The sequence below is a fragment of the Rhinolophus hipposideros genome (genome assembly GCF_964194185.1).
Source record: "Rhinolophus hipposideros genome assembly, chromosome: 21".
Classification (NCBI taxonomy): Eukaryota; Metazoa; Chordata; class Mammalia; order Chiroptera; family Rhinolophidae; genus Rhinolophus; species Rhinolophus hipposideros.
In genome coordinates, this window is record NC_138067.1 from 18,767,332 (window position 1) to 18,789,992 (window position 22,661).

Genomic DNA, 22,661 nt, shown 5'->3' on the forward strand with positions numbered 1-22,661 from the left:
GTCATTTATTTTCTAGTAAATATTAAGAATGCTTATTAATACACAGGCATATCTTGGAGATATTGCAGGTTCAGTTCCAGATCACTGAAATAAAGGGAGCACCATAATAAAGTGTCAGAATTTTTTTGCTGATGGAAGGTCTTGCCTTCAATTTGTGAAAAATGCAATATCTCTGCAGTGCAATAAAGTGAAGAGAAATAAAATGAGACACGCCTCTAAAAGGTTTCTTGACACTTTGTAGCTTTTGTCATTTTTTTTATAGTATTTTAATCTCTTTTCTGTTTCTTTAGAACATTAGTCTCCAAGCCCCCTAAAGCCTTAGAATGATTCTCATTTATTTAACAATTATGTATTGAGAACTAACTTATATCACCACAGGGTGGGTGATATGACAGCTATGAACAAAGTCATGTTTTGTGGAGCATCTAGGGACACCTTCAGAGTTTTTGACTTTGGAGCTGGATCTGGAAGGATGAGTAGGGCAGTCATCAAGATAGGAAAGTCCAAGGGGTGCTCATGGAATTGAAGGTAGAGACTATGGTAGCACATGGTGACTGGGGACGGGGTCTCTCAGAGGTGAAGTGAGCCCTGAAACACTTCACTGTTTTGAAGCTCCCGGTGTTTTAAAAAGCAAAGAAATCTCAGACACTATTATGAAAATTGTGTTTACATAATTTGTTACATGAACAAATTAACACTTTCAAGTACATGTAGAAGGAATCAATGTGTAACTCATTTGGAGATGTCAACTTTTACACGTGAAACCCTTTATGAAAGAGAAGGTTTTGCTTGTGTGCCAGTGAAGATCCGAGTTCATTTTCAGGATTGAAATATGTAGAGGCTATGAGACTAAATGCTTAACAGGGGAGAGAAGAACTTGATGCAGAAGAAACACGGTGAAATCAATAAATGTTTTTAGAATTTTTCTGGACTTTCCTGTGTCTGCCTTTGCCCTTGTTTTTTCTTCTACCTGAAAATTCTGCCTGCCAATCACTGCTTGGTTTCCAAAAATGGCTCATTGTCCCCTCTGTAAATTGGTCCCTGATTACCCAAATTAGAGTTTTCCCCAAGGACAGATTTGAACTCTACTTTTCCACCACATTTAAGACATTTCAGTTCTGTCACTCAGTGAGCAGTTATTATTTATGCTTTGCAATGTAGTTGTGTGCCTTCTTTAAGTAGGTTGGAAATCAGGGAATGTGTTTTAGGGATCTTTTTCCTTAAATGAAAATAATCTCCTACACTGTAGGACCTACAGCAATGAGCTCAGTGCTCAATAAATATTGAAATGTATTCATTCAACAAATTATTTCAAGAGGCCTCCCCGAGAGAGTTTGGAAGGTCTGTGGAGGGGGCCATGTCTCAGGGACCTGAGAGCAGCCTCTAGGAGTTGCATGTGGCCCCAGACAACAGCTAGCAAGACCAAAGGACTCCGGTCCTCTGGCTACAAGGAAGTTAAATCGGCCAACAACATTAAGGAGCTTGAAAGCAGATCTTTCCCTAGTCAAGCCTCCAGCTGACGACGCCACCTTAATTTCAGCCTTGTGAGACGCTGAGCAAAGAACCTAGCTTTGGTGGCCTGGACTTCAGACCTGTGTGAGGTAAAAAATGGGTATTGTTTTAGCCATGACACTGGGATACAGCTCCTGCCTTCATAATTCTTGTAGTGAGAAATAGATTTTACATATATATTTTGTGTACATATATACATACCTACACACATGCAAATATTCATACAAAAGTCAGATAGTGATAAGACTGGAGGAAATATGGAGGAAAAAAATAAAGCAGGAAAAAGGGCTGGTAGGAGGGTATTTTTACTTGCTTTATCTGGCAACCCTATGCCTACTATGAGTCAGGCAGTGTTGTAGGCTCTAGATACACAAAAATCTTTTCCTGATCACCTTATTTAAATTTCCTCATCACCCTATGTCTAAATAGGGTGATCAGGAAAGGATTTTTGTGTATCTAAAGCCTACAACAGTGCCTGACTCATAGTAGGCATAGGGTTGCCAGATAAAGCAAGCAAAAATACAATATGTCCAATTAAATTTGATTTTCAGATAAACATTGTGTGTGTGTGTGTGTGTGTGTGTGTATAAATATGTCCCATGCACTATCTGGGACACACATATTACACGGTTGTTTATCTGAAATTCAAATTTAACTAGACGTCCTATATTTTATCTGACAATCCCACTAAGGAGCTCAATAAATACTTGATGACTTAATTGATCGAGCGGCTTCCTCTCACCTGTACAGTGGGGCTAATGATAGACCCGCCTCCGGGGTTGTAGGTAGGAGTATGTGAAACTCCTGACACTCCGTGAGCTCTCAATTTATTTGATTGCCTGGGAGCCAGCGAGTGGTAAACGCTTCCACGTGCACATACAAAAGGGGTAAGAAGGCCTTCTCTCGGCCAAAGGCTCCCAGGCCAGGCCTAGGTTGCTCGCACCTGCGAGTCCGGCCAGCCTCTTCCGGGTCAGGTGACCGCAAGCGGGCACGTGACCCAGCCCGAGTGCTGGCGGTGGGAGGCGGAAGTGGGAGAGGAGTTGGGCGCGGATTCTGTGGCCGCGGCAGGTAGCGAGCGCGGGCGCGGGGGGCGAGGCGGGCGGGCGGGGGGTGCGGGGCGGGCCAGGGGCTGCGGGCGGCTGGGGGTGGGCCGGGGGCGGTGCGGCCCGGGCGCCGGGGGGCGGTGGCTTCCTGTGGGAGGGGCCTGACGCGGCGGTTCCGGCCTCCGAGGAGGGGTGTCCCGGCTCCGGCTGTAGCGCGGTGGGCGCGCCGAGGGCAGTTCGCGGGGGTTGCTCAGAGATGGGCGCGGAGGCGGCCAGGGGTGCGGTGGCGGACAGCAAGTCCCTCCGGAAGGGGAAGGGAGTTTAGGTGCCAGGGATAGAGAGGGGTGACCTTTGTGGAAGGGTCGGGACAGGAGGAAGGGACAACTTGCGACTCAGCTGGAAGAGGGAGCCTGATAATGGGCATAGGACATGGAGGGAAAGAAGGAGCATTCAGGAAGATGCTGCTTGAACCCTAGCTGAGTCTCTTCCTTCTTTCCTCTTCGGAAATGGTTGCTACCCGAGACTTTGATTTCGGTGCCATTCAGTTTTTAAACTTTAGGATGGGTCACAGAATCTTTTCTTGCTTTCGTCACACCCACTTAGTCCTGCCTGGATAGGGTTTCCACTTCTTGGGAACCTAGCCCTTCTGATAATCTTTCTTTGAGATTTTCCCAGGTTAGATCAACTTCTAGGCTGAAAAAAGAAGAGTGTGGGCACTTTGGCCATAAAATGGCTTTTAGTTTAAACTGTTGCTCAGCAGTTACCTCAGCAACATAGAGACCGCTGAAACCTTGGACAGTGTCTACCTCTACGGCTTTATGACTTTTCCTCTTTCTTCAGTTTAAATTATTCAGCTTCTCTTACCATGTGACCGCTTATCTTGACAAGCTGTAGCTAGGTAGGGTAACTGAAAGGTCTGTGTTGTGTTCTTCAGAACGATGACCTAGATCGTGATTTTGAGATTAAACACCTGTGTGAAAAGCTGTTCATCGTCTTTTTCTTCGTGTTTACTAAAATTTGCAGCAATGAAATAAATTTCGTGGATGTGGTATCCCTGGAGTGAATGTTCAAACTGGGCATTCACAGGAGCCAGAGTCATTTTGGGTGACAAGTAGGAAAAAAAAGTACTTTGCTAATGTATTATGATTTCAAGTTTTTGGAATATTTGACAGTTTAAAATTGATTTTTGTAGCAGCCCTGTGAGTTAGGTTGGGAAGGTGTTATTCTCATTTCACAATGAACAAACAGACCTAAGAGATGACTTCTTTTTCTTTTTTTTACACAATTTATCTTGTTTACTGGTTTCTTTCTCCCTGCTAGACTGCAACCCCTCAAGGGCTGAGGTCATCTTATTCAGCTTACTTGGCTACTAGCCTAGTGCCTGGCATGTTGTGGGCACTGGGTAAATGAATAAATGAATTTCTAAAGGTTACGTAGATGTAAGTGGAGGATAAGGGATTTGAACTCAGGTCCTGGCTCTTTTAGACAGACTTGCCATTTTCTGTTATTGGTCCATCTGAAGACCATAGGCCTGGGAAAAGGTTTGGGTTAGCTCCTCAGTCTCTTACTTAATGACTACTTTCCATTTACAAAGACTTATAACCAGCATCTCATTTAATTCTCACCATGGTCCTATAAAGGTTGGTATTGTCCCTATTCTACAGATGAAGAAACTGAGGCTTAGCAAAATTCTTGCTTTAGAGTCCAGAGCTACTGAATGAATGAGCAGGGACTCCAGCCCAGGACTTTTATCCTTAGACCCACTCTTTTCCACTCATAGAAGCAATATAAAGTTTTATTTTAAAATATTTTTTCAAGTATAAAAAGCATGACATTTTAAGGAAAAAAACAGTATGTGGATCACAGCAAAAATTGTGAATGCAGAATGCAATTGAAGTTTAGAAAACTGCAATGCTATAGCTGCCTTTTCCTGGGAAAGCATTCTTTAATTCAATGAATATTTATAAGTGCCTACTCTACGCCAGGCATTGTTCTAGAGTTGCCTCATCCAGTATGGTGGCCAGTAGCCACCTGGGACTGTTGAGCACTGAAAATATGCTAGGAGTAGAAAATACACACCAGATTTTGAAGACTTAATATGGAAAAAAGATAAAATAGCTCGTTGATATTTTTTATATACAATAAATGTCAATATAAATATATAGTATAAATGATATTTTAAGTTTATTGGGTTAATCACAGTATTAATTGAAATTAAATTCACCTGTTTCTTTTTACGTTTTATAATGTTTTCTAGAAAATTAAGAATTGTATTGCATAGTGCTGTTCTAAACACCTGGGAAAGAATATATGAGAAAGTCACAAATCCCTGCCCTTATGGATAGTAAATTTTAGTGGGGAAAGGCCTAGTAAACAAAAGAACCCAGTAAAATGCATATTGTATTGTAATAAAGCAGGGAAGCAGGATGTGGAATGTTGGCTAGGGTGGCAGTTTTGAATTAGGGTCCTGAGAAAAGACTTCTTGAGAAGGTGATGATTGAGTGAAGATCTGAAGGAGGTGAGGGAAGGAGCCATGTGGCTGAAGGGGAAATAGTGGTCCAGGCAGAGGAAACAGCAAATTCAACAGCCTGAAAGACAGCACCCCTGGCAGGTTTGTGGATCATCCAGGAGGCCAGCAGCTACAATGCGGGAATGAGGGGATGGGGAAGATGAGTCAGAGAGGTGTTGGGGGTAAGGAAGGAGATGGGCGGGTGGGGGAGGGCCTTGCAGGCCATTGTAATGATGTTAGTTTTCACTCGGAGTGAGTTGGGACCATTGGGTTTTGAGCAGTGGAGTGGCCACCATCCATCCTGCCTTTTAACCGGATCACTCTGGTTGCCATGCAGAGAAGGAGTAAAGAGGAGCAAGACGAAGTAGGGAGACACGTTCAGAGGTATTGCCAGGATCCAGGTGAAGGACTGCGTGGGTCACGGTGATGGAGGTGGTGAGGAGAGGTTGGGCTCTGGGTATATTTTGAAGGACAGTCAACAGGGTCTGTGGATGTGGCATGTGTGGGGAAGAAAGGATTCAAGGGGACTCCACAGTCTTTGGTGTGAACAGCTAGAATGGAACTGTCATTAACTGAAATGGGGAAGACTATTGGAGGAACAGGGCTTGGGCCTCAGTTTCGTTCACAGTGATTGTGAAATGCCTCGAGAAATCTAAGTGGAAGTGTTGTTGGCAATTAGGGAAGTCTGGACAGGCCTGGCTGGAGACATACCTGTGGAAGTGGTTAGCTGGGGACAGCATTGAGAGTTACAAGACTCGGGGAAGTCACTTACAGAGTCGTGTGGATCCATATCCAGGAGGAATACCTCCGGTTAGAAGTTAAATGCCGAAATAAAACCTCAGCTCATACTGTTCCATGAGGAGGTATTTTCAGTGGAGCACAGCATTGTGTTCTATCTCGGGGAACTTCTTTTCACTCCTTTATGCTTTTCATTGAGAGTCCCTTTTGAAAACCATGAGCTAATGGGTTTGTTTTTTCCTTGAGGATGCGGCTCTTCCAAGTGTTCCTCTTTGTAGTGCCGCTGAAATCAGTTTGAGCGCCAGTTTCTGGAATTAGTCTGGCTTTCTGGGTTGGCAACTGATTCAGAGACTTCCAAGAAGGATGGGGAAGAGACAGTCTGAAGGATGGGTAATGGGTTTTTCATGTTTAAAATACTGGTTTCACCTCACATGTATTGAATGTAGTTTGTTCGTCAAGCCTCCCATTGTTTTATAGGTTTGAAACAAACAGATCCTCAAGGAGGTGGAGTGACCCACATGAGGTCATGTAGCTAAGACATGGAAGAGCTGGGGTTTGAATCTTCGTCTTCTGAGTCTAGATCTGGTGCCCCCATCAGTAAGACATGTGGTAATGAATGCATGAATATAAACTCCAGTGGAATCAAATCAGTGAGCTGCTTTCGAGTGATGTTGAGTCACTTAGGACTATTATAGACTCTGGAATTCCTGAGAGGTAGGAAGAAACGGGAAGATCTTGTTTCCCTCCTGCCCTCCCCCCACCAGCTTATATACAAACATTCAGTGATTTAAGTCAAATGTTTATACCTATTTATGGGAAAACACTGAATACTAAGACTTGGCAGTCCTGACGAGGGCAGATCCTCTTCCTTTGTGTCACCCATGCCTTTTGGTTCCTATTTTGTCATGAGATCTGCTTTCCAGTCTCTCTTATTAGCCTGCAATTCCACCGTGCTTCTCATGAATGATACGGCCTTCCCTGTCCCTCCCTCTCCCTCATTTTATGTGCTTGGTCTTTGTAGGGATGTCATTGGGCAAAGTTCAATTCCATTTGATTGTTTTTCAACATGGGCCCTTGGAGAGTGGAAGATAATTCAATGTGGAACGAAGGCAGGAGGCCAGGATAGAAGCATTAGTGTTGGAAAGAACTGGAAAAGCATGAGGCTGTGAAGGAAAGGAGGAATCTTTTGAACACACCCTTCTCTTCCACATTTTTCAAGAAGTTGATTCAGGGTGGATCTATAGTTGTAATTAAGAAACTCTGCTTGTTTTTATAGCTGGCTAATTAAAAATAAAATCTTGATGCTGGTGAGTAGTTTTGCTTTTCCCTGGCTCATTTGCTACACAAGCCTTTTCATCTCTAGGTCAGTGTTCAGTGGTTTCTTGACTCAAAGCTGGGTCAAGAATTTCAGGAATCCTGGAGCCTAGAATTACAGCATCAAGAAGAACTAGTTTAGCTTGTCATTAATAATTGAAGAGCTCTTACTGTGTGCTGGCTGCTTTACCTCAACTCATTTAATCCCTACAGTAAGCTAATAAGGTAAGTGCTATTAGTAGGTTCATTTCACAGACGAGGGATTGAGATTTCGAGACGGTATGTAGCTTTTGTCCAATTATCACTGAGGCTAGTGAGCAGTTAAGCCTATTTGCCTCTAAAAGATTGACTGGTCTGCAAGGTTCTTACTGAAATTGGGTGAGAAGATATTGCAAGAGCGATCACTTGCTAAATCTGATATGTGGTTGCTTTCTCTTGCCGAAAGCTCTTCCAGGATTTATTAAAAGAGAGTCTCTCAAAGCAAGATACCTGAGCTCCCATAGGGCCGGTGCCCCATGGAATTCGCTTTTGTATTCCAGGGCCTTGCACAGACTGGTGTCTGTAAGCATTTGTTGAAAGACTGACCCTGACTCAGGACCGAGTGAATACAAGGGGCCTGCAAGGGGTATTATCAGAATGCTGTCTGCCTTTCTGCTGAAGGCACCCTTGACTGTTACAGTCCTCTGGGTTCAAGAATCAACCCATCCTAACCCCGGGGTTGAGTTGTCCATCGAGTGATGCATGGATAATCAAAATATGTATCCATACAATGGAATATTATTCAGCCATAAAAAGGACTGAAGTACTGATACCTGCTACAACATGGGTGAACCTTGAAAACGTGCTATGTGAAAGAAGCCAGACACAAAGACCACATATACTATGATTCCATTTATTTGAAATGTCCAGAATAGGCAGATCCATAGAGACAGAAAGCAGATTAGTGGTTATTAGGGGGTGGGGGGGCAGAGATTCCTCTGTTACTGTCCTTCGTCTCGTAGGGCCAGGACACCAAGTTATTCAGTTTCCTTTGATGTTCTCAGTTGGATATGATAAAAGATGTTCTTCCTGCTTTTGATCTCAGGTATTTCAAGTATTTCAACCAAGAAGGACAATGATAGATCTTTATTTTTTTTTTGGATGTCTCCGGAAACTCTCAGCCTGTAGGTGGACCATCGACATACTTAATTTGGCTCAGGAATTACTACCGAGCTAATGTTTCTTCTCTTTTAAACAGCCAGTGGGTTATAGATAAAGTAAACTGGCTTTTGTTTGTTTGTTTTTTTGAGTTTCTTCTTTACAATTAAAGATGTAAGGGCACTGTGTTCTCTTCAGGGCCGAGCTGATAACCCCCTGGGAGCTGGTAGTTCACGTTGTACCACAGTCTAACAGAGCAGCTACACTTTTGGTTAGGAGTCCAGCAGTGATAACTCACGCAGGGCCTGGGGCTTGCCTGCATCACAGTGGGGAATTGGAGGAACTTGGAGAGGGGGAAGGGCCTAGCAAAGCAGAAAAGGAAAGAGAGGTAAAACGGAGGAAGATGAAAACATAATGATAGGTGCAAGATTCTGTTTTGTATTGGAATCACGATTAAGAAACAGACAATTTCAGTAAGACCACGCCCCCATGACTGCAGGACTATTTCTTAAGGAAGTTACTGCGGGGCCTGGATCCAGGTGGACATGGGAGTGGGGTGCCCGAAGGATGTGTTGCTGATGTGCTAGAAGACTTCCAGCTTCAGCCTGATGACACTTGAAATCCACATTTTCTTAAGCCTTTGTCACTAATTGTGTTAATTTCCTATTGCTAATCTGTGTAACGAACTACCACAAACTTGATGGCTTAAAACAACAGAAATGTATTCTTTCCTGGTTCTGGAGGTCAGAAATCAGAAGTCATGTCAGCAGTGTCAGTAGGGCCACTATCCCTCTAGGCTCTAGGGGAGAATCCTCCTCGGCTTCTTCTAGCGGCTCCAGACATTGGTTGGCTTGGGGCTGTGTGACTCCTCCCCTGTGTCTCCTATGAGGACACTGGGCCCACCCTAAATCCAGGGTGATCTCATCTCAAAATCTTTAACTTAATTACATCTGCAAAGACCCTACTTCCAAATACGGTCACATTCACAGGTTCCAGGGGGGTTAGCACTTAGACATATTTTCTTGGGGTGGGGGTACAATTCAACCCACTATACTAATTGAATGTAGAATTTCTTATTAAACTTAAATACGAACGTCATCCTGTGACCTGATTTGAAGAGAAGCCTTTTCCTTTCTTGTATTTAAATGTTATTTATGCACAAAATAACATATGCACATAGTTTAGAAAGTCAAATAGCGTGATAAGACTTAGCATGTAATAGCAGTTCCTAGCGTCACCCCATTTCATTCTTGATTCTTGTTCTGTGGGATCAATGATCCTTAACTCTGTTAGGTCTCTTCTGGCATTGACTTCTGCATTTCTAAATGAGATCCTTACACTGTTATTTCTTAGCTTGTCAGTTTTATCTGTTGTCTTTTAACCGTTGAAGATGAGGATTTAGCCCTCTTTGCTGCCAGTTTCCACATACAGGCTTTCTCCCCCATCTTCTGGTTACACCCATATCACAAGTTTTGATTAAATTATGCTATTATGATTATAAATTTTATTCATAGCTGAACAATGTCGTGTATTAGGATTTTATTTCCTTTCTCGTACGACTTTTGTTTTTACTAGAGTTATGTATTTTCTGATTTTTTTTTTCATTTGCTTAATTTTCTATTTACCTGTCCCTGGTTCAGCCCCCAGACATTCTGATGGAGCTAACATAATACTTCTTTCAATGCAGTCAGATACATCACATAAATCTGTTTCTTCCATTTTCTTTCTTTCATCTAGAGATGACAACTTCCTATAAACTGTCCTATCTGGACTGGCTGCTCTCCAAGCTATTGCACCATAATTAATGCCTTGGGACTTCTCTTCGTCACCATTCTAGGAATTTCTTTTTGCCTTTCTCATGCGACTACCCAGGATCCTCCATCTTTTTCATTTATTCCCCTGGAGCACATTTTTCAGTAGCTTCCTGAGAAAGCAGGTTTGGATGCAACTTCTTTGAGACTTTGCAAATCTGAAAATCTCATTGTTTTCCTGTCATGTTTGATCGATGATTTTCTTGGTTATAGAATTCTAGATTGGAAATACCTTTATCTAAAATTTGAAAGCATTTCACTGTCTTTGAACTTTCAGTATTGCTGTTGAGAATTCTGGTGACAGTCTGATTCCTTTTCTTTGTAAATGTGACTTGAAGCTTGTGTACTCTTTATCCTCATGTTCTGAAATTTCATGCCATTGTGCCTTAGCATGGTTTTTTTTCCATTCATTGTTCTGGGCACACAATTGGGTTCTTTCTGTCTAGAAATGTATTTCATTTCTAGAAGGATTTCAGCTTAAGAAAAATCTTGTAACATTTCTTTGATGACTTCTTTTTTTCTCTTTTCTATTTCTGGACTTAGTATGTCAGATATTGGACATTTTAAAGGAATTCACTATTTAAAAAAAGGTCTTTTCTCTCCTGTTTACCATCTTTTTTTTTCTTTTAGTATGTGTCCTCACTTTGTCATCTTTGTTTCTGCTGTCCTTTCCAACAGCACTTTTCTTAGTCTGAGTCAAGCAAGCAAGCAACCTACCCCCCTTCTTTCCTCCTCTCCCTGCCTCCCTCTCTCTCTCCGTTCCAAATTTCATTCTGTTCTTGTTTCAGGGGTACAATATTTTATCTCTTTGAATTGTTTTAAGGTTTTCTTTGACCCCTGCTCATTTAACTATAAGTTTTATTTTTACTTGATATAAAATATATGTACCTTAAACTTTTTAAAGGTGTGCAGTTTTAAAAAATGCAATTCGGTGGATTTTAGTATTTTCACAAAAGTTGTGCAACCTTCACCACTGTCTAATTCTGGAACATTTTCATCACCCCGAAAGAAAACTTGTACCCATTAACAGTCACTCTAATACCTCAATGCTCTCAGCCCTGGGTAACCACTAATCTACTTTCTGTTTCTATGGCTTTGCCTATTGCAGACATCTCATATACATGAAATCATGTAATAATTGGACCTTTTTTTTTGATCTGGCTTCTTTCACTTAAGCATAATGTTTTCAAGGTTCATTCATCTTGTAGCATGAAATTGTACTTCATTCCTTCTATGGCCAAATAATATTTTATTGTGTAGATATACGACATTTTATTGTGTAGATATACGACATTTTATTTATCAATTGATGAACATTTGGGTTGTTTCTATTTTTTGGCTATTATGAATAATCCTGCTATGAACGTTCATGTAGAAGGTTTTGTGTGGATAAATGTTTTCAATTCTTTTGGGTATATACTTAGAAATGGAATTGCTGGTTCTTATGGTGGTTTGATACTTAACTTTTTGAGGAACTGCTAAACTGTGTTCCAAAGCTACTCACCATTTTTCATTTCCTGCCAGCAATATATGAGACCTCCAATTTCTCCAAATTTTCACCAACACTTGTTGTATATATTTTGATTTTGGCTGTTACAGTAGGCGTAAATTATCTCATTGTGGTGTTACTTTGCATTTCTCTACTGACTAATAATGTTGAGCATCTTTTCATATACTTATTGGCCATTTGTATATTTTCTTTGGAGAAATGTCTGTTCAGATTCTTTGCCCTTTTTTTAGTTGAGTTATTTGCCTTTTATTGTTGAGTTGTAAGAACTATTTATGTACTCTAGATACAAGTCTTTGATCAGGTACTTGATTTGCAAATATTTTCTCTCATTCTTTGGGTTCTCTTTTCACTTTCTTTTAAAAAACATTTTATTGGGTAGTAGTGTGTTTTTTCCAGCACCCATCAGCTCCAATTCAAGTCGTTGTTCTTCAGTCTAGTTGTGGAGGGCGCAGCTCAGCTCCAAGTCCAGTCGCCGTTTTCAGTCTAGTCGTAGGGGGTGCAGCCCACCACCCCACATGGGAACTGGCAACCTGGTTGTTACGAGAAGATGCTCTAACCAACTGAGCCATCCGGCTGCCCACCAGCAGCTCAGCGGCAGCCCATTCATTGTCTTCAATCTAGTTGTGGAGGGCGCAGCTCACTGGCCCATGTGGGAATCAAACCGGCAACCTTATTGTTATGAGCTCGTGCTCTAACCAACTAAGCCAACCAGCCGCCCACTTATTACTTTCTTGGTGGTGTCCTTTGAAGCACAGATGTTTTAAATTTTGGTGAAGTCAAATTTATCTAATTTTTCTTTGTGCTTTTTATATCATAGCTAAGAAACCACCTCCTAATCTAAAGTTATAGGAAGATTTATACCTGTGGTCTCTTCTAAGAGTTCTATAGTTTTTGCTGTTACATTTGATACATTTTGAGTTCATTTTCATATAAGGTATGAGGTCGGGGTCCAACTTCATTCATTTGCACATGGATATCTAGTTGTCATAGCATCATTTGTTGAGAAGGTTGCTACTCTTTTCCTATTGAATGATCTTGGCCTTCTTATCTAAAATCAATTGATTATAAATGTATGGGTTTGTACCTGGACTCTGAATTCTATTCCATTGCTCTATATGTCTGTCCTTATGTGAGTATCACGTGGTCTTGATTACGTTAGCTTTGTAGTAAGTTTTGAAATCGGAAATTGGGAATCTTCCAAATTTGTTCTTCTTTTTTCAAGATTGTATCGGTTATTCTGGATCCTCAGCACTTCCTTATGAATTTTGGGATCCACTTGTCAACTGAGTTATTTTTCTCCCTTTGTTTTGATGTCTGGCTTTTATGTCTGAGGCTTTCCTCAAATAGTTGTTTACATTTAAGTGAAGTACCAACAGGCTGATCTGTGTGCTAGGACCCAAGTGAGGGAAGGTGAGCGGGGTTGGGGGACAGTGACCTGTCCCAGTTCATGATGTGGACTTTTACGTATCCCCCTGGATCAGTACTCTGTCTTATATCCTTACCCTCAACTGTATTGAAAGTCCCCAAGTCTATGTTAGTCTAGCCAAAGACTAAAATTGAACTCTCCTGCTTGGGATTAGGGAGGGATGACTAGGGGAATTGGGTGGGGAGGGGAGTCTAGCGCTCTTTTTACCATGGAGGCTTCTACCAGTCCTCCTGTTTTCAGCTTTACTTATACGCTCATGTTCAGAAGTACCGGTGCCACCAATTATTGACCCCTTCTGGGATTCCTTGATGCCAGTCAGCTTGTTTCTTGTTGACTTCCCCCATTGCAGGTGGTTAGGTTTCAGTTTCAACCCACTTGTCATTTTCCAAAATGTTGCTGCCACCTCTGTTGTTTCCTTTTCCATTCTTCTTTAGTGGGTTTATATGTTTGTATTGCCTTCTTGTCATTTTGATGGGATTTGAGACGGGAGGAGAGATAAATGTATGTGTTTAATTTGTCCTGTTTATTGAGAATCCCTGGAAGGGAAAAGTTGGTATAAGGAAAGGTAGTACAACACTTAATCCCCTTAGAACCACTCCTGACACAGTGCTCCTTTACTGTTTTCTCTTCCTAGAGTTATATAGTTCCCCATTTTTCATTTGCATATTCTATGCAAATTTTTGGTATAATTTTAGTTTAGCTTTAAATATTCTGATAGAGCTAAAGTCCTGCTTTCAGTGCTGTCAGATTAGTTGAGGCCTAAATTGATCCAGTAACACTAAACCAGTGGTTCTCACCCCAACTTTATCTTAGGATCACCTTGATAGTAGGAACTTTTAAATTACATTATCTGTCACTACGTCATTCCAGATCAGTCAAATGAGAATCTCTAAGGTTAGGGTTTGGTTGTCAGTGTTGTTGCTGTTGTTTTAAATGCTATCCAGATAATTCAAATATGCAGAAAGAATTAAGACCTACTGCTCCAAAGCATTTCATTTTCATTACCTAACAAGATCAATTTAATTGCCTTTCTTATGGCTGTCATTCTCCTCCTCTTTCACTGCTCTTCAGCAATGCTGGCCCCATTTAGTTCCTTACAATCCCAAGATATGCTGCCACCTCAAGAGCTTTTGCTCTTGCCCTTTTATCTGCCTGGAATGATCTTCTGCAGATATCCTCAGGTCCTTCCTTCATCTTCTTCAGATCTTTTCTCAAAAGTCACTTTCCCAGTGAGACTCCTTGTCCACAACTTTTAAAATTTCTACTTCCAACCCTCACCCCAAATTCCTGTCTCCTTCACTGCTTTGGTTTTTCTACCACTTGGCACCTGTATTGTTAGTTCTCTTATTTGTTTTTGATTTGGCGTCCCCTCTCAGACCATGCCCATTCTCTCTGTTTGAATCTTTTAGTGTATGAAGAAGCCAGTGGGTGGAGCTTCGTTTATTTCTTCTCCCATGCTCTTTTCTGTGTGTAGATACAAGTTTCTGACCTACATCATTTTTCTTCTCCCTGGAGAACTTTTTAAAAACATTTCCTGCAGGGCAGGTTTTGTTTGAGAGATTTTTTCTCCTTCACTTTTGAAGGATAACTTCACTGGATAAAAAATTTCCAAGTTGGTTTTTATTTGTTTTTTTCTTTCAACACTAGAAACATTTCACTGTACTCTCTGTTTGTCTGACAAGAAGGCTGCTATAATTTGTATCCTTATTCCTCTATAGGTAAGGGGTGTGTGTGTGTTTTCCCTCTGCTTTCTTTTATTTTTCTTTTTTTATTAAATTTATTGGGGTGACAATTGTTAGTAAACTTACGTAGATTTCAGGTGTACAATTCTGTATTACATCATCTATAAATCCCATTGTGTGTTCACCACCCAGAGTCAGTTCTCCTTTCATCACCATATATTTGATCCCCCTTACCCTCATCTCCCACCCCTTAGCCCCCTTATCCTCTGGTAACCACTAAATTATTGTCTGTGTCTATGAGTTTTTCTTTCTCATTTGTTTGTCTTGTTCTTTTGTTGTTTTTGGTTTATATACCACATATCAGTGAAATCATAGGGTTCTCTGCTTTTTCTGTCTGACTTATTTCACTTAGCATTACACTCTCAAGATCCATCCATGTTGTCACAAATGTTCCTATATCATCTTTCCTTAACGCCGAATAGTATTCCATTGTGTATATATACCACAACTTCTTTATCCATTCATCTATTGAAGGACATTTTGGTTGTTTCCATGTCTTGGCCACCGTAAACAAAGCTGCAATGAACATTGGAGTACACGTGTCTTTATAGAGAATTCCCTCTGCTTTCTTTTAAGATTTTCTCTTTATATTTGGTTTTCTCCAGATTGAATATGGTAAAATGGTGTATCTAGGTGTAATTTTTTAAAAATTTATATTATTAGTTGTTTTTGGTATTTATCTTGATGTTCTCTGAGCTTCCTGGATCTGTGGTTTGGTCTATGTCATTAATTTTGGAAAATTCCTGTTCATTGCTTCTTTAGATATTTTTTCGCTCTGTTCTCTCTTCTTCTGGTATTCCAATTATATGTATTTTGCACCTTTTGAAATTGTTCTACAGTTCTTGAATGTTCTGTTCTTGTTTGTTTGGTTTTTAATTCTTTTTTCTCTGTACATTTAAAAATGTTGTCAGAGTTTACATAGGGGTTAAGTTCAGAGGGCAATATGTTTTTTATTTTTTTAAAGAAATTTGGGGAGCTCTACCATATTTGGTTTTGGCTTCCCCCTCCCAATAAATGCATTGCTCCCTTCAATAATGAAATTCTTTGTCTATAACCTTTGGTGATATTTTAAACATTGTTCTCCTTCTTCCCCTTGCCTGCCTCAGGCTTGTGCTAACTCAGGCTTTTTTGTTTTTTGTTTATTTTTGGAGTGATTTACATGCAAACACTTCCCTTTGCTATTATCAGGGGGAAAATTACTTGAGTCCATGTATAGTTTTGCTAAGAGGGGTGCAGAGTAAATTCTGGGTCTCAGGTTTTATGAGCTTCCTGTAGTGGGGGTTTGGATCTTATGCCCCTTAGGAATCCTGAGTGGCCCTGAGGCAGAAGCTAATAGGTTGAAAGTACTTTGACCAGGATGGGATCGGACTTCCCTTCTATAGTAATGGTTATTTTTCTTTATACATGGATTAGAAAGGTTTTCCAATTCAAGATAGCTACCTTGTAATGTCAGAGTGGTGTCTTGCTACTTGGATCTGGAAAGACAAAGTCCCACATAATAACATAAATTATGGTTAATAAATTATGGACTCTAATTATGAAAGAAAACTCTTGGAGGAAGAAAACATGGTGGTCTTATCTACTCTGTTTCTCCTGCTTTTCCAGTTGGTTTTGTCTGAGCCTTCTTTAGAATGTATCTGACTGATTTTGTTTTGGGGCCATGAAATGTAGATCAAGAGGTTTGGTCTTTCTCCCATTTACGGGGCCACGTGGAGACTTCGAGTTTCATTCTCCTGGATTCTCTTGAGTTTGGACCAAAGGCTTAAAACAGCTAAAGCTCAGGGAGAACAAGCTGGTTTAAAAACTACCCTCAGTCGAGTTGCCTTTGGAAAGACAGAATCTCAGTAGATATAAAGATTTTTTTAAAGATTCTTTTATTTTTAAAGTCTATAAATAATGGATTTCCAGCTTTTAGTGCTTTAACCTCTGTTACTAAAAGCCTGTAGGCTTTATTTATAATCATTAATCTTTTCTTCATTATTCGAGATATGATCTTTTTTCCCCTTAAAATTATTGTTAAATTATGAAAAAGATCAAACATGAAATGGTTCGGGGAATAAGATAACAAACAGTCATTAAAACCAACATCTGGAGTTAATGAATATTAACATTTTGCCATTATTTGCTTCAGAACTTTTTTCTTTAAAAGATAAAATGCTTCGGATACACTTGAAATTCCCTTCATCTCTCCTCGCTTCAATTCCCCTGCTCCCCTAGAGGTAACTTCTGTTCTGAACTTGGTATAGTTTCCTCCCATCCATGTTTCTATATTTTTATTCCATGTATATGTGTCGACAGCATTATATTCAATTGTTTCATGTGAGGTCAAATGTGTGCTAATGGCGTCATACTACACTTATGCTGCCACTTGCTTTTTTTCTTTCTTTTTAGCATTATAGTTTGAAATTTGTTCGTGTCTTTTGAATTAATGTATTTCAAGTAGTCTATAGCATTCCATTTTATAACTATATCATAATTTATCCATTCCCTCATTGATGGGCATTTGGGTTGTTTACAAGTTTTTGCTGTTATAAACATTGCCGTCATGACCTTCTTTGACCATGGCTTCTTCTGCATGTGTTGGAAGATTTTCTCCTGGCAAACACCTAGGAGTGGAATCCTGGGAGGTACAATATACTCACATGCATGTTTCACTCTACCTGTGGTTGCCAGACACCATTTAATTTGCGTGTGAGACTTCTGATCATTGCTTACTGTCAGACTTCTAGTCTCTTGCTAATCTGATGGGATAGAGAGTTGATCTTTTTATTGCTTTACCAGAACAAATTTAGTCTAAGGGAGTCAAAATATCATCCTTTTAATTTTCAGAAAATCGATGCTCAGATTCATTCATTCGATAAATATTTATAAATGAATAAATATTTATCGAATGAATGAATGAATGAATGAATGAATATTATGGAATTCCTACTAAGGGCCAGGCACCATTCTAGACACTAGCACTACAGGGCTAACAGATGGGGCACACATCTCGGCTCTCATGAGCTTCTGTTCTAGGAGAGGAAGAGACAACAAATACAATAAATCAATACAATAGGAATCATGTCAGTGGTAAATGCTAAAGGAGGAAAAAGAAAATAGGGAAGGATGGGTACTGTGTGTGGAAAGGGGGGGCTGATAGGGTGGTCAGGGAAGTCCCCTTAAGAAAGCAACATTTGAGTAAATGTTGAGAGAATAAGTCATATATGTGGACAGCTGGGGAAAGAAAATTCTAGATGGAGGGTTAACAGTCTGGTGGGGGGAGCATGTCTGGCATGTTCAAAGAAATGGGGAGGAGGCCCATGTAGCTGCAGGGGAAGGAGTGAGGGGGGGAGAAGTGGGAGAGGAGGTCAGAGAGGCATGTGGTAGTTGGAGTATAGCACGCGGGACCTCCAAGGTCAGTTTAAAGACTTTGATTTTTACTCTGAGGTAGACAGGAAGCCGCTAGAGGGTTTTGAACAGCAAAGTGATATGATTGGATTTATATATATATTTTAAAAAACCACTCTACTGAATTTAGAGATTAGATTGAAAGGGACAAAGGGCAGAATAAGCAGGAAACACAATAATCCAGGTGAGAGATCTTGGTGCTTTTGATCAAGGCGGTGGTGGTAAAGGTGGAGAGGAATGTTTGAATTTGGGCATATTTTAAAGGTAGAACCAATAGGATTTATAGAGGTTGAATGTGGAGTATGAGAGGGAAGGAAGAATGAGCCCCAGAGTTTTGATCTGAGCCGCTGGATGGAACGAGTTGTCATTAGCTGAGCAACAGGTTTGTGGGGGAATATCAGAAGCTCAATTTTGTCAATAGAGAGGATCTGAGGTTCAAGGGTGAGGTTAATACTGGACACACCCATTTGAGATTGTCAACAAATAGATGGCATGAGACAGCAGGAGATAACCAAGAGAAGAGGTTCAAGGCCTGTGCTATGGGACGTTTCGATGGTTAGAGGTTCAGGAGGGGACAAAGCACCCTGAGAGGCAGGATGAAAAACAGGCAGGTATGTCCAAGAAGCTAAGGCAAGAAAGCATTTCAAGGAGGAAAGGTGATCAGTTGTGTCAGATGTTGCCCATAGGTCATATACAAGTAAAACTAGGACAGAATTCACTATTGGATTTAATAATGTGTCTCTAGAGATCTTGATCAGAATAATGTCAGCATTATTTTCCTGTTCTAGATAACATTTCAGAGGGTTCTGCTGCCACTCCACATGGAAAATTGAAGTATAATGCCTGTTATGGAGTAGTCCAGAAAAAAGTAGTCACTCAAAAAAATTTTTTTGGACTGGATATATCTAATAAATAAGGCAATTTTGTTTTTGGCAAAAATCCTGAAGCATAAAATTATTTGACTTTAGCTATGAAAAATTTCCAAATCAATGTCACTTAGCGGTAGCTACACTTAATTCTCATATTCTTAGAGTAATATGGTGAGTTCACAACCATAGTCAAGGCTGAACAACTCTTTGAAATAGGAAGTTAGGAGATCAGATATAGATAGGATGAAAGAGGGTATTAATGCTGTTGAATAGAATAGGAATTTTATAGTGTTTTTGCAGCAGTAGTTCTCAAGTGCGGCCCTCAAACCGCTGGTGGCCCCTTGAGACTTTTAGGGTTTTGCAAGATCAAAACAATTTCATAATAACTTTATTTGTCTTTTCACTGTGATCACATTTGCACTGGTGGTACAAAAGCAAAGGTGAGTAGAACTGTTGGTGCCATACCGTGAATCAGGACAGTGCCACCAATCTGTGCTGTTGTCATTGTATTTCTCACCACAGCACACAATAAAAAGAAAAGAAAAAGCTTCACTGAAGAATGTGCTTGATGAAGCAGTAAAAATTAATTTTATTAAGGCTTTATGCTTGAGCACATGTCTTTTTAATATTCTGTGTGAGGAAATGGGAAATACGCCTAGAGCACCCTGCTGCATCCTGCAACATAGGGTTGTGTTGAGAAAAAGTACTTGTGCGATTGAATGGAGAGCTGATTTAGTTGCTTTTTTTGTGAAATACCATTTTTTACTTAAAGAACTAACAGGCCAACTAAAGTTACCAGATTTGAATATTTGGCAGTATTTTATTGAAAATGAATGAAGTAAGCCTGTCACTTACAGGAAAACAACTGACGGTACTTGTTGCCAATTATAAAGTATGAGTTTTTAAATGAAAATTAGAATTTTGGAACACTTACACCTACCACTAAGAGCTGACAGCTTCCTAGTACTGACAGGCTTGATGAGATCAGTGGTGACACTCACAATTGTGATTTTTTGATATTGTATAATGAAATGAATATAATTTGATGTTGTAGGATGGCATTTGGAATATCTGCATACCTCAATGAACTAATATTTTCCAAATGACAATCTACAGTGTTGCAAAATAATGTATGAATTAAAAGATTCATTCAAAGTGCAAGATAGACTTCTGCTTTTAGCCAAAATGGAGTGACAGGGATGCCTGATGTATCTTTTCATATGCTTATTGACCATTCGTATATCTTCTTTGGAAAAATGTTTATTCAGATATTTTGCCCATTTAAAAAATTGAGTGTTTTTTACCCCCTTTCTTCCGCCTGCCCTGCAACTCTGGTTCTAGCCGTTGTTTCTCAGTCTAGTTGTGTAGGACCCAGCTCCCTGGCCCATCCTGGTATTATGAGCCTTGCGCTTGCCCTGGCTGAGGCAGTGAATCGAATTGATGACCTGGATGATAGGAGCTCATTGCTCCAACCACCTGAGCCACTGGGCCAGCCCTTTATTTTGTTGTTGTTGAACTGTGACTTTCTTTTTTGGAGATATTGTATTAGGCCCTCCTTCCTCCAGATTTTGATATAACAATGCTATGTTCTTTTTAAACTCTCCAAGACCTATCCAGGTTCCCTTGTCATTGTAAGACAGGCACACACCATTCGGCCAAAAGTAGATGGCCACACTTGCTTCGATGTTTATATTTTCTTGCTTCTGTCTCTTTAAACTCAAATAGCAAAGTTGGGTCCAGTTCCTAAATCTCTTCTCAGATATTCTCTAAACATACTGCTGTGTTTGTCTTGCAGTTTCCTGGTGATGACATGGCATCTGCCAGCTCCAGCCGGGCAGGAGTGGCCCTGCCTTTTGAGAAGTCTCAGCTTACTTTGAAGGGTAAGTGGCACTGTGTGAAGTGTTTGTCACTTGAGGTCCAGCCTAGTCATGGGGAAGAGGTGGAATGATACCACACTTTTGTCTGGACAGCTAAACTTTATGAAGTAGCTTAAGAGTGTAAGTGTAACATTCATTCTCATAAGGTTGTCATATTGTAGCTGGAATTCTTGAAGAAGAAATAAAAAGGGGTTGTTTTTTTTTGGCAAAAATTGTCTAAAATAGTGCGTCTTTCATTCCCCAGTGCTCTTCTCTATACACTTTCCCTAGGTGATCTTATCCAACCTCATGACTTTAAATGCCATCAATATAAGATCACTGCCCAATTAGTATCTCTAGCCTGACCTTTCCTCTGAACTCCGGAAGCCCACTTGTCACCTCCACTTGAATATTTAGTAAGCATCTAAAATGTAATATGCCTGGAACTGAACCCCTTAATCCCCCCCACCCCCCTTCTATCTTGTGTTTAACTAATCAGCAAATCTGGTTGTGTTTATCTTCAAAATGTATCCAGTGTTCAGCCACTTCTCGCCATCCTCACCATTTCACAAGCTGCCATCATGTCTACCCTGGGTTAAGGCAGTAGCTTCCTAATCTATCTTCCTGATTCTGTCCCTCTTCCTCCTTTATTCTGTTGGTCACACAGCCACCAGTGGTCTCACTAAAATGTAAGCCAGCTCTTGAAAGTCCTCTGCTCAAACACTCTCCATCTCACTCAGAGTAAAAGCTGAAGATCCCACTTGATATGACCCCATTTCTCATCTTCTGTTGCTCTTCCACACTTACTCAGATATAGTCACATGGTCTCCTTGCAATTCATTGACTATACGAGGCACATTCTCACCTCTGGCCCTTCGCACTTGCTGGTCCCTCTGAATGAAGTGCTTTTGGCCCAGATATTTACCTGCTTTGCTTCCTTAGTTTTTTTAGGTCTTTACTCAAAAGTCACCCTCTTCAGCCAGGCCTTCCTGATCTCCCCATCTAAAACTTACCCCCACCGCTGACGTCTATCCCCTTCCCTACTTTATATTCTCACCCCTTGTCACTATTTAACATACTACACAGTTTTTATCTAATTCATTTGATGACTGTCTCCTTTGATAGAATATAGGCACCACAATTACAAGAATTTTTGTGTGTGTTGGTTACTTTTGATACCCCAGTGACTAGAACAGTGCCTGACACATAGTAGGCCTTCAGTAAATATTGCTCGAATGAAAGAATGTTGCTTCAGAAGCTTTAGCTCTGCTAAAGGGTCACAGGACTGAGAGATGCCCGGGGACAGGGCAGTAGTACTCAGTATCTGAGTTCAGGCTTCTCCACTTGGTCACCCTGAGGCAAAATTACATCTCTTGGCAATGTTTTTTGTTATTATTTTTGAAATGTAAATGTTATTCATTTCTTTAATACATTTATATACTTTAAAATTCTTTCTTTCCTCTAGCCCCTCAGTGCCTGTGCTCGGAGGAAACCAGTATCATCAGTTTCTAGTATGTCCCTTCCAAGATATGTCAGAGGGGATGTATTTTTGTAATTTTGAGAGCCAGATGCCTTTCTTGGAAGGAATGCTCTTTTTGTAGTGTATCAGAGTGCCTGTTTCCCCACATCTTTACCAACATAATGTATTGCCAGACTTTTATCGTTTTTTTTTTTTAATTGAGGTTTATTGGGGTGACAATTGTTAGCAAAGTGCAAAGTTACCTAGATTTTAGGTGTACAATTCTGTAATACATTATCTATATATCACATTGTGTGTTCACCATTCAGAGTCAGTTCTTTTTCC

The 22,661-nt window shown here is 40.4% G+C and overlaps 1 protein-coding gene across 3 annotated transcripts in view; it reads left to right on the forward strand.

The window, feature by feature from the left end:
* The first annotated feature begins 2,512 nt into the window (after positions 1-2,512).
* The window catches only part of WWP2 (WW domain containing E3 ubiquitin protein ligase 2), a 125,645-nt gene continuing 105,496 nt past the window's right edge, over positions 2,513-22,661 (forward strand). Inside the window, exons 1-2 of one of the 3 annotated variants that reach the window (XM_081032375.1) lie at positions 2,513-2,580; positions 20,797-20,881. In XM_081032375.1, coding sequence (XP_080888501.1) covers positions 20,812-20,881 — 70 coding nt within the window. In that variant the 5' untranslated portion in view covers positions 2,513-2,580; positions 20,797-20,811. Of the gene's footprint in view, positions 2,581-2,717; positions 2,788-16,937; positions 16,962-20,796; positions 20,882-22,661 lie in introns of those variants that run through there. The other 2 variants (XM_081032376.1, XM_081032377.1) reach the window with 2 other exon arrangements.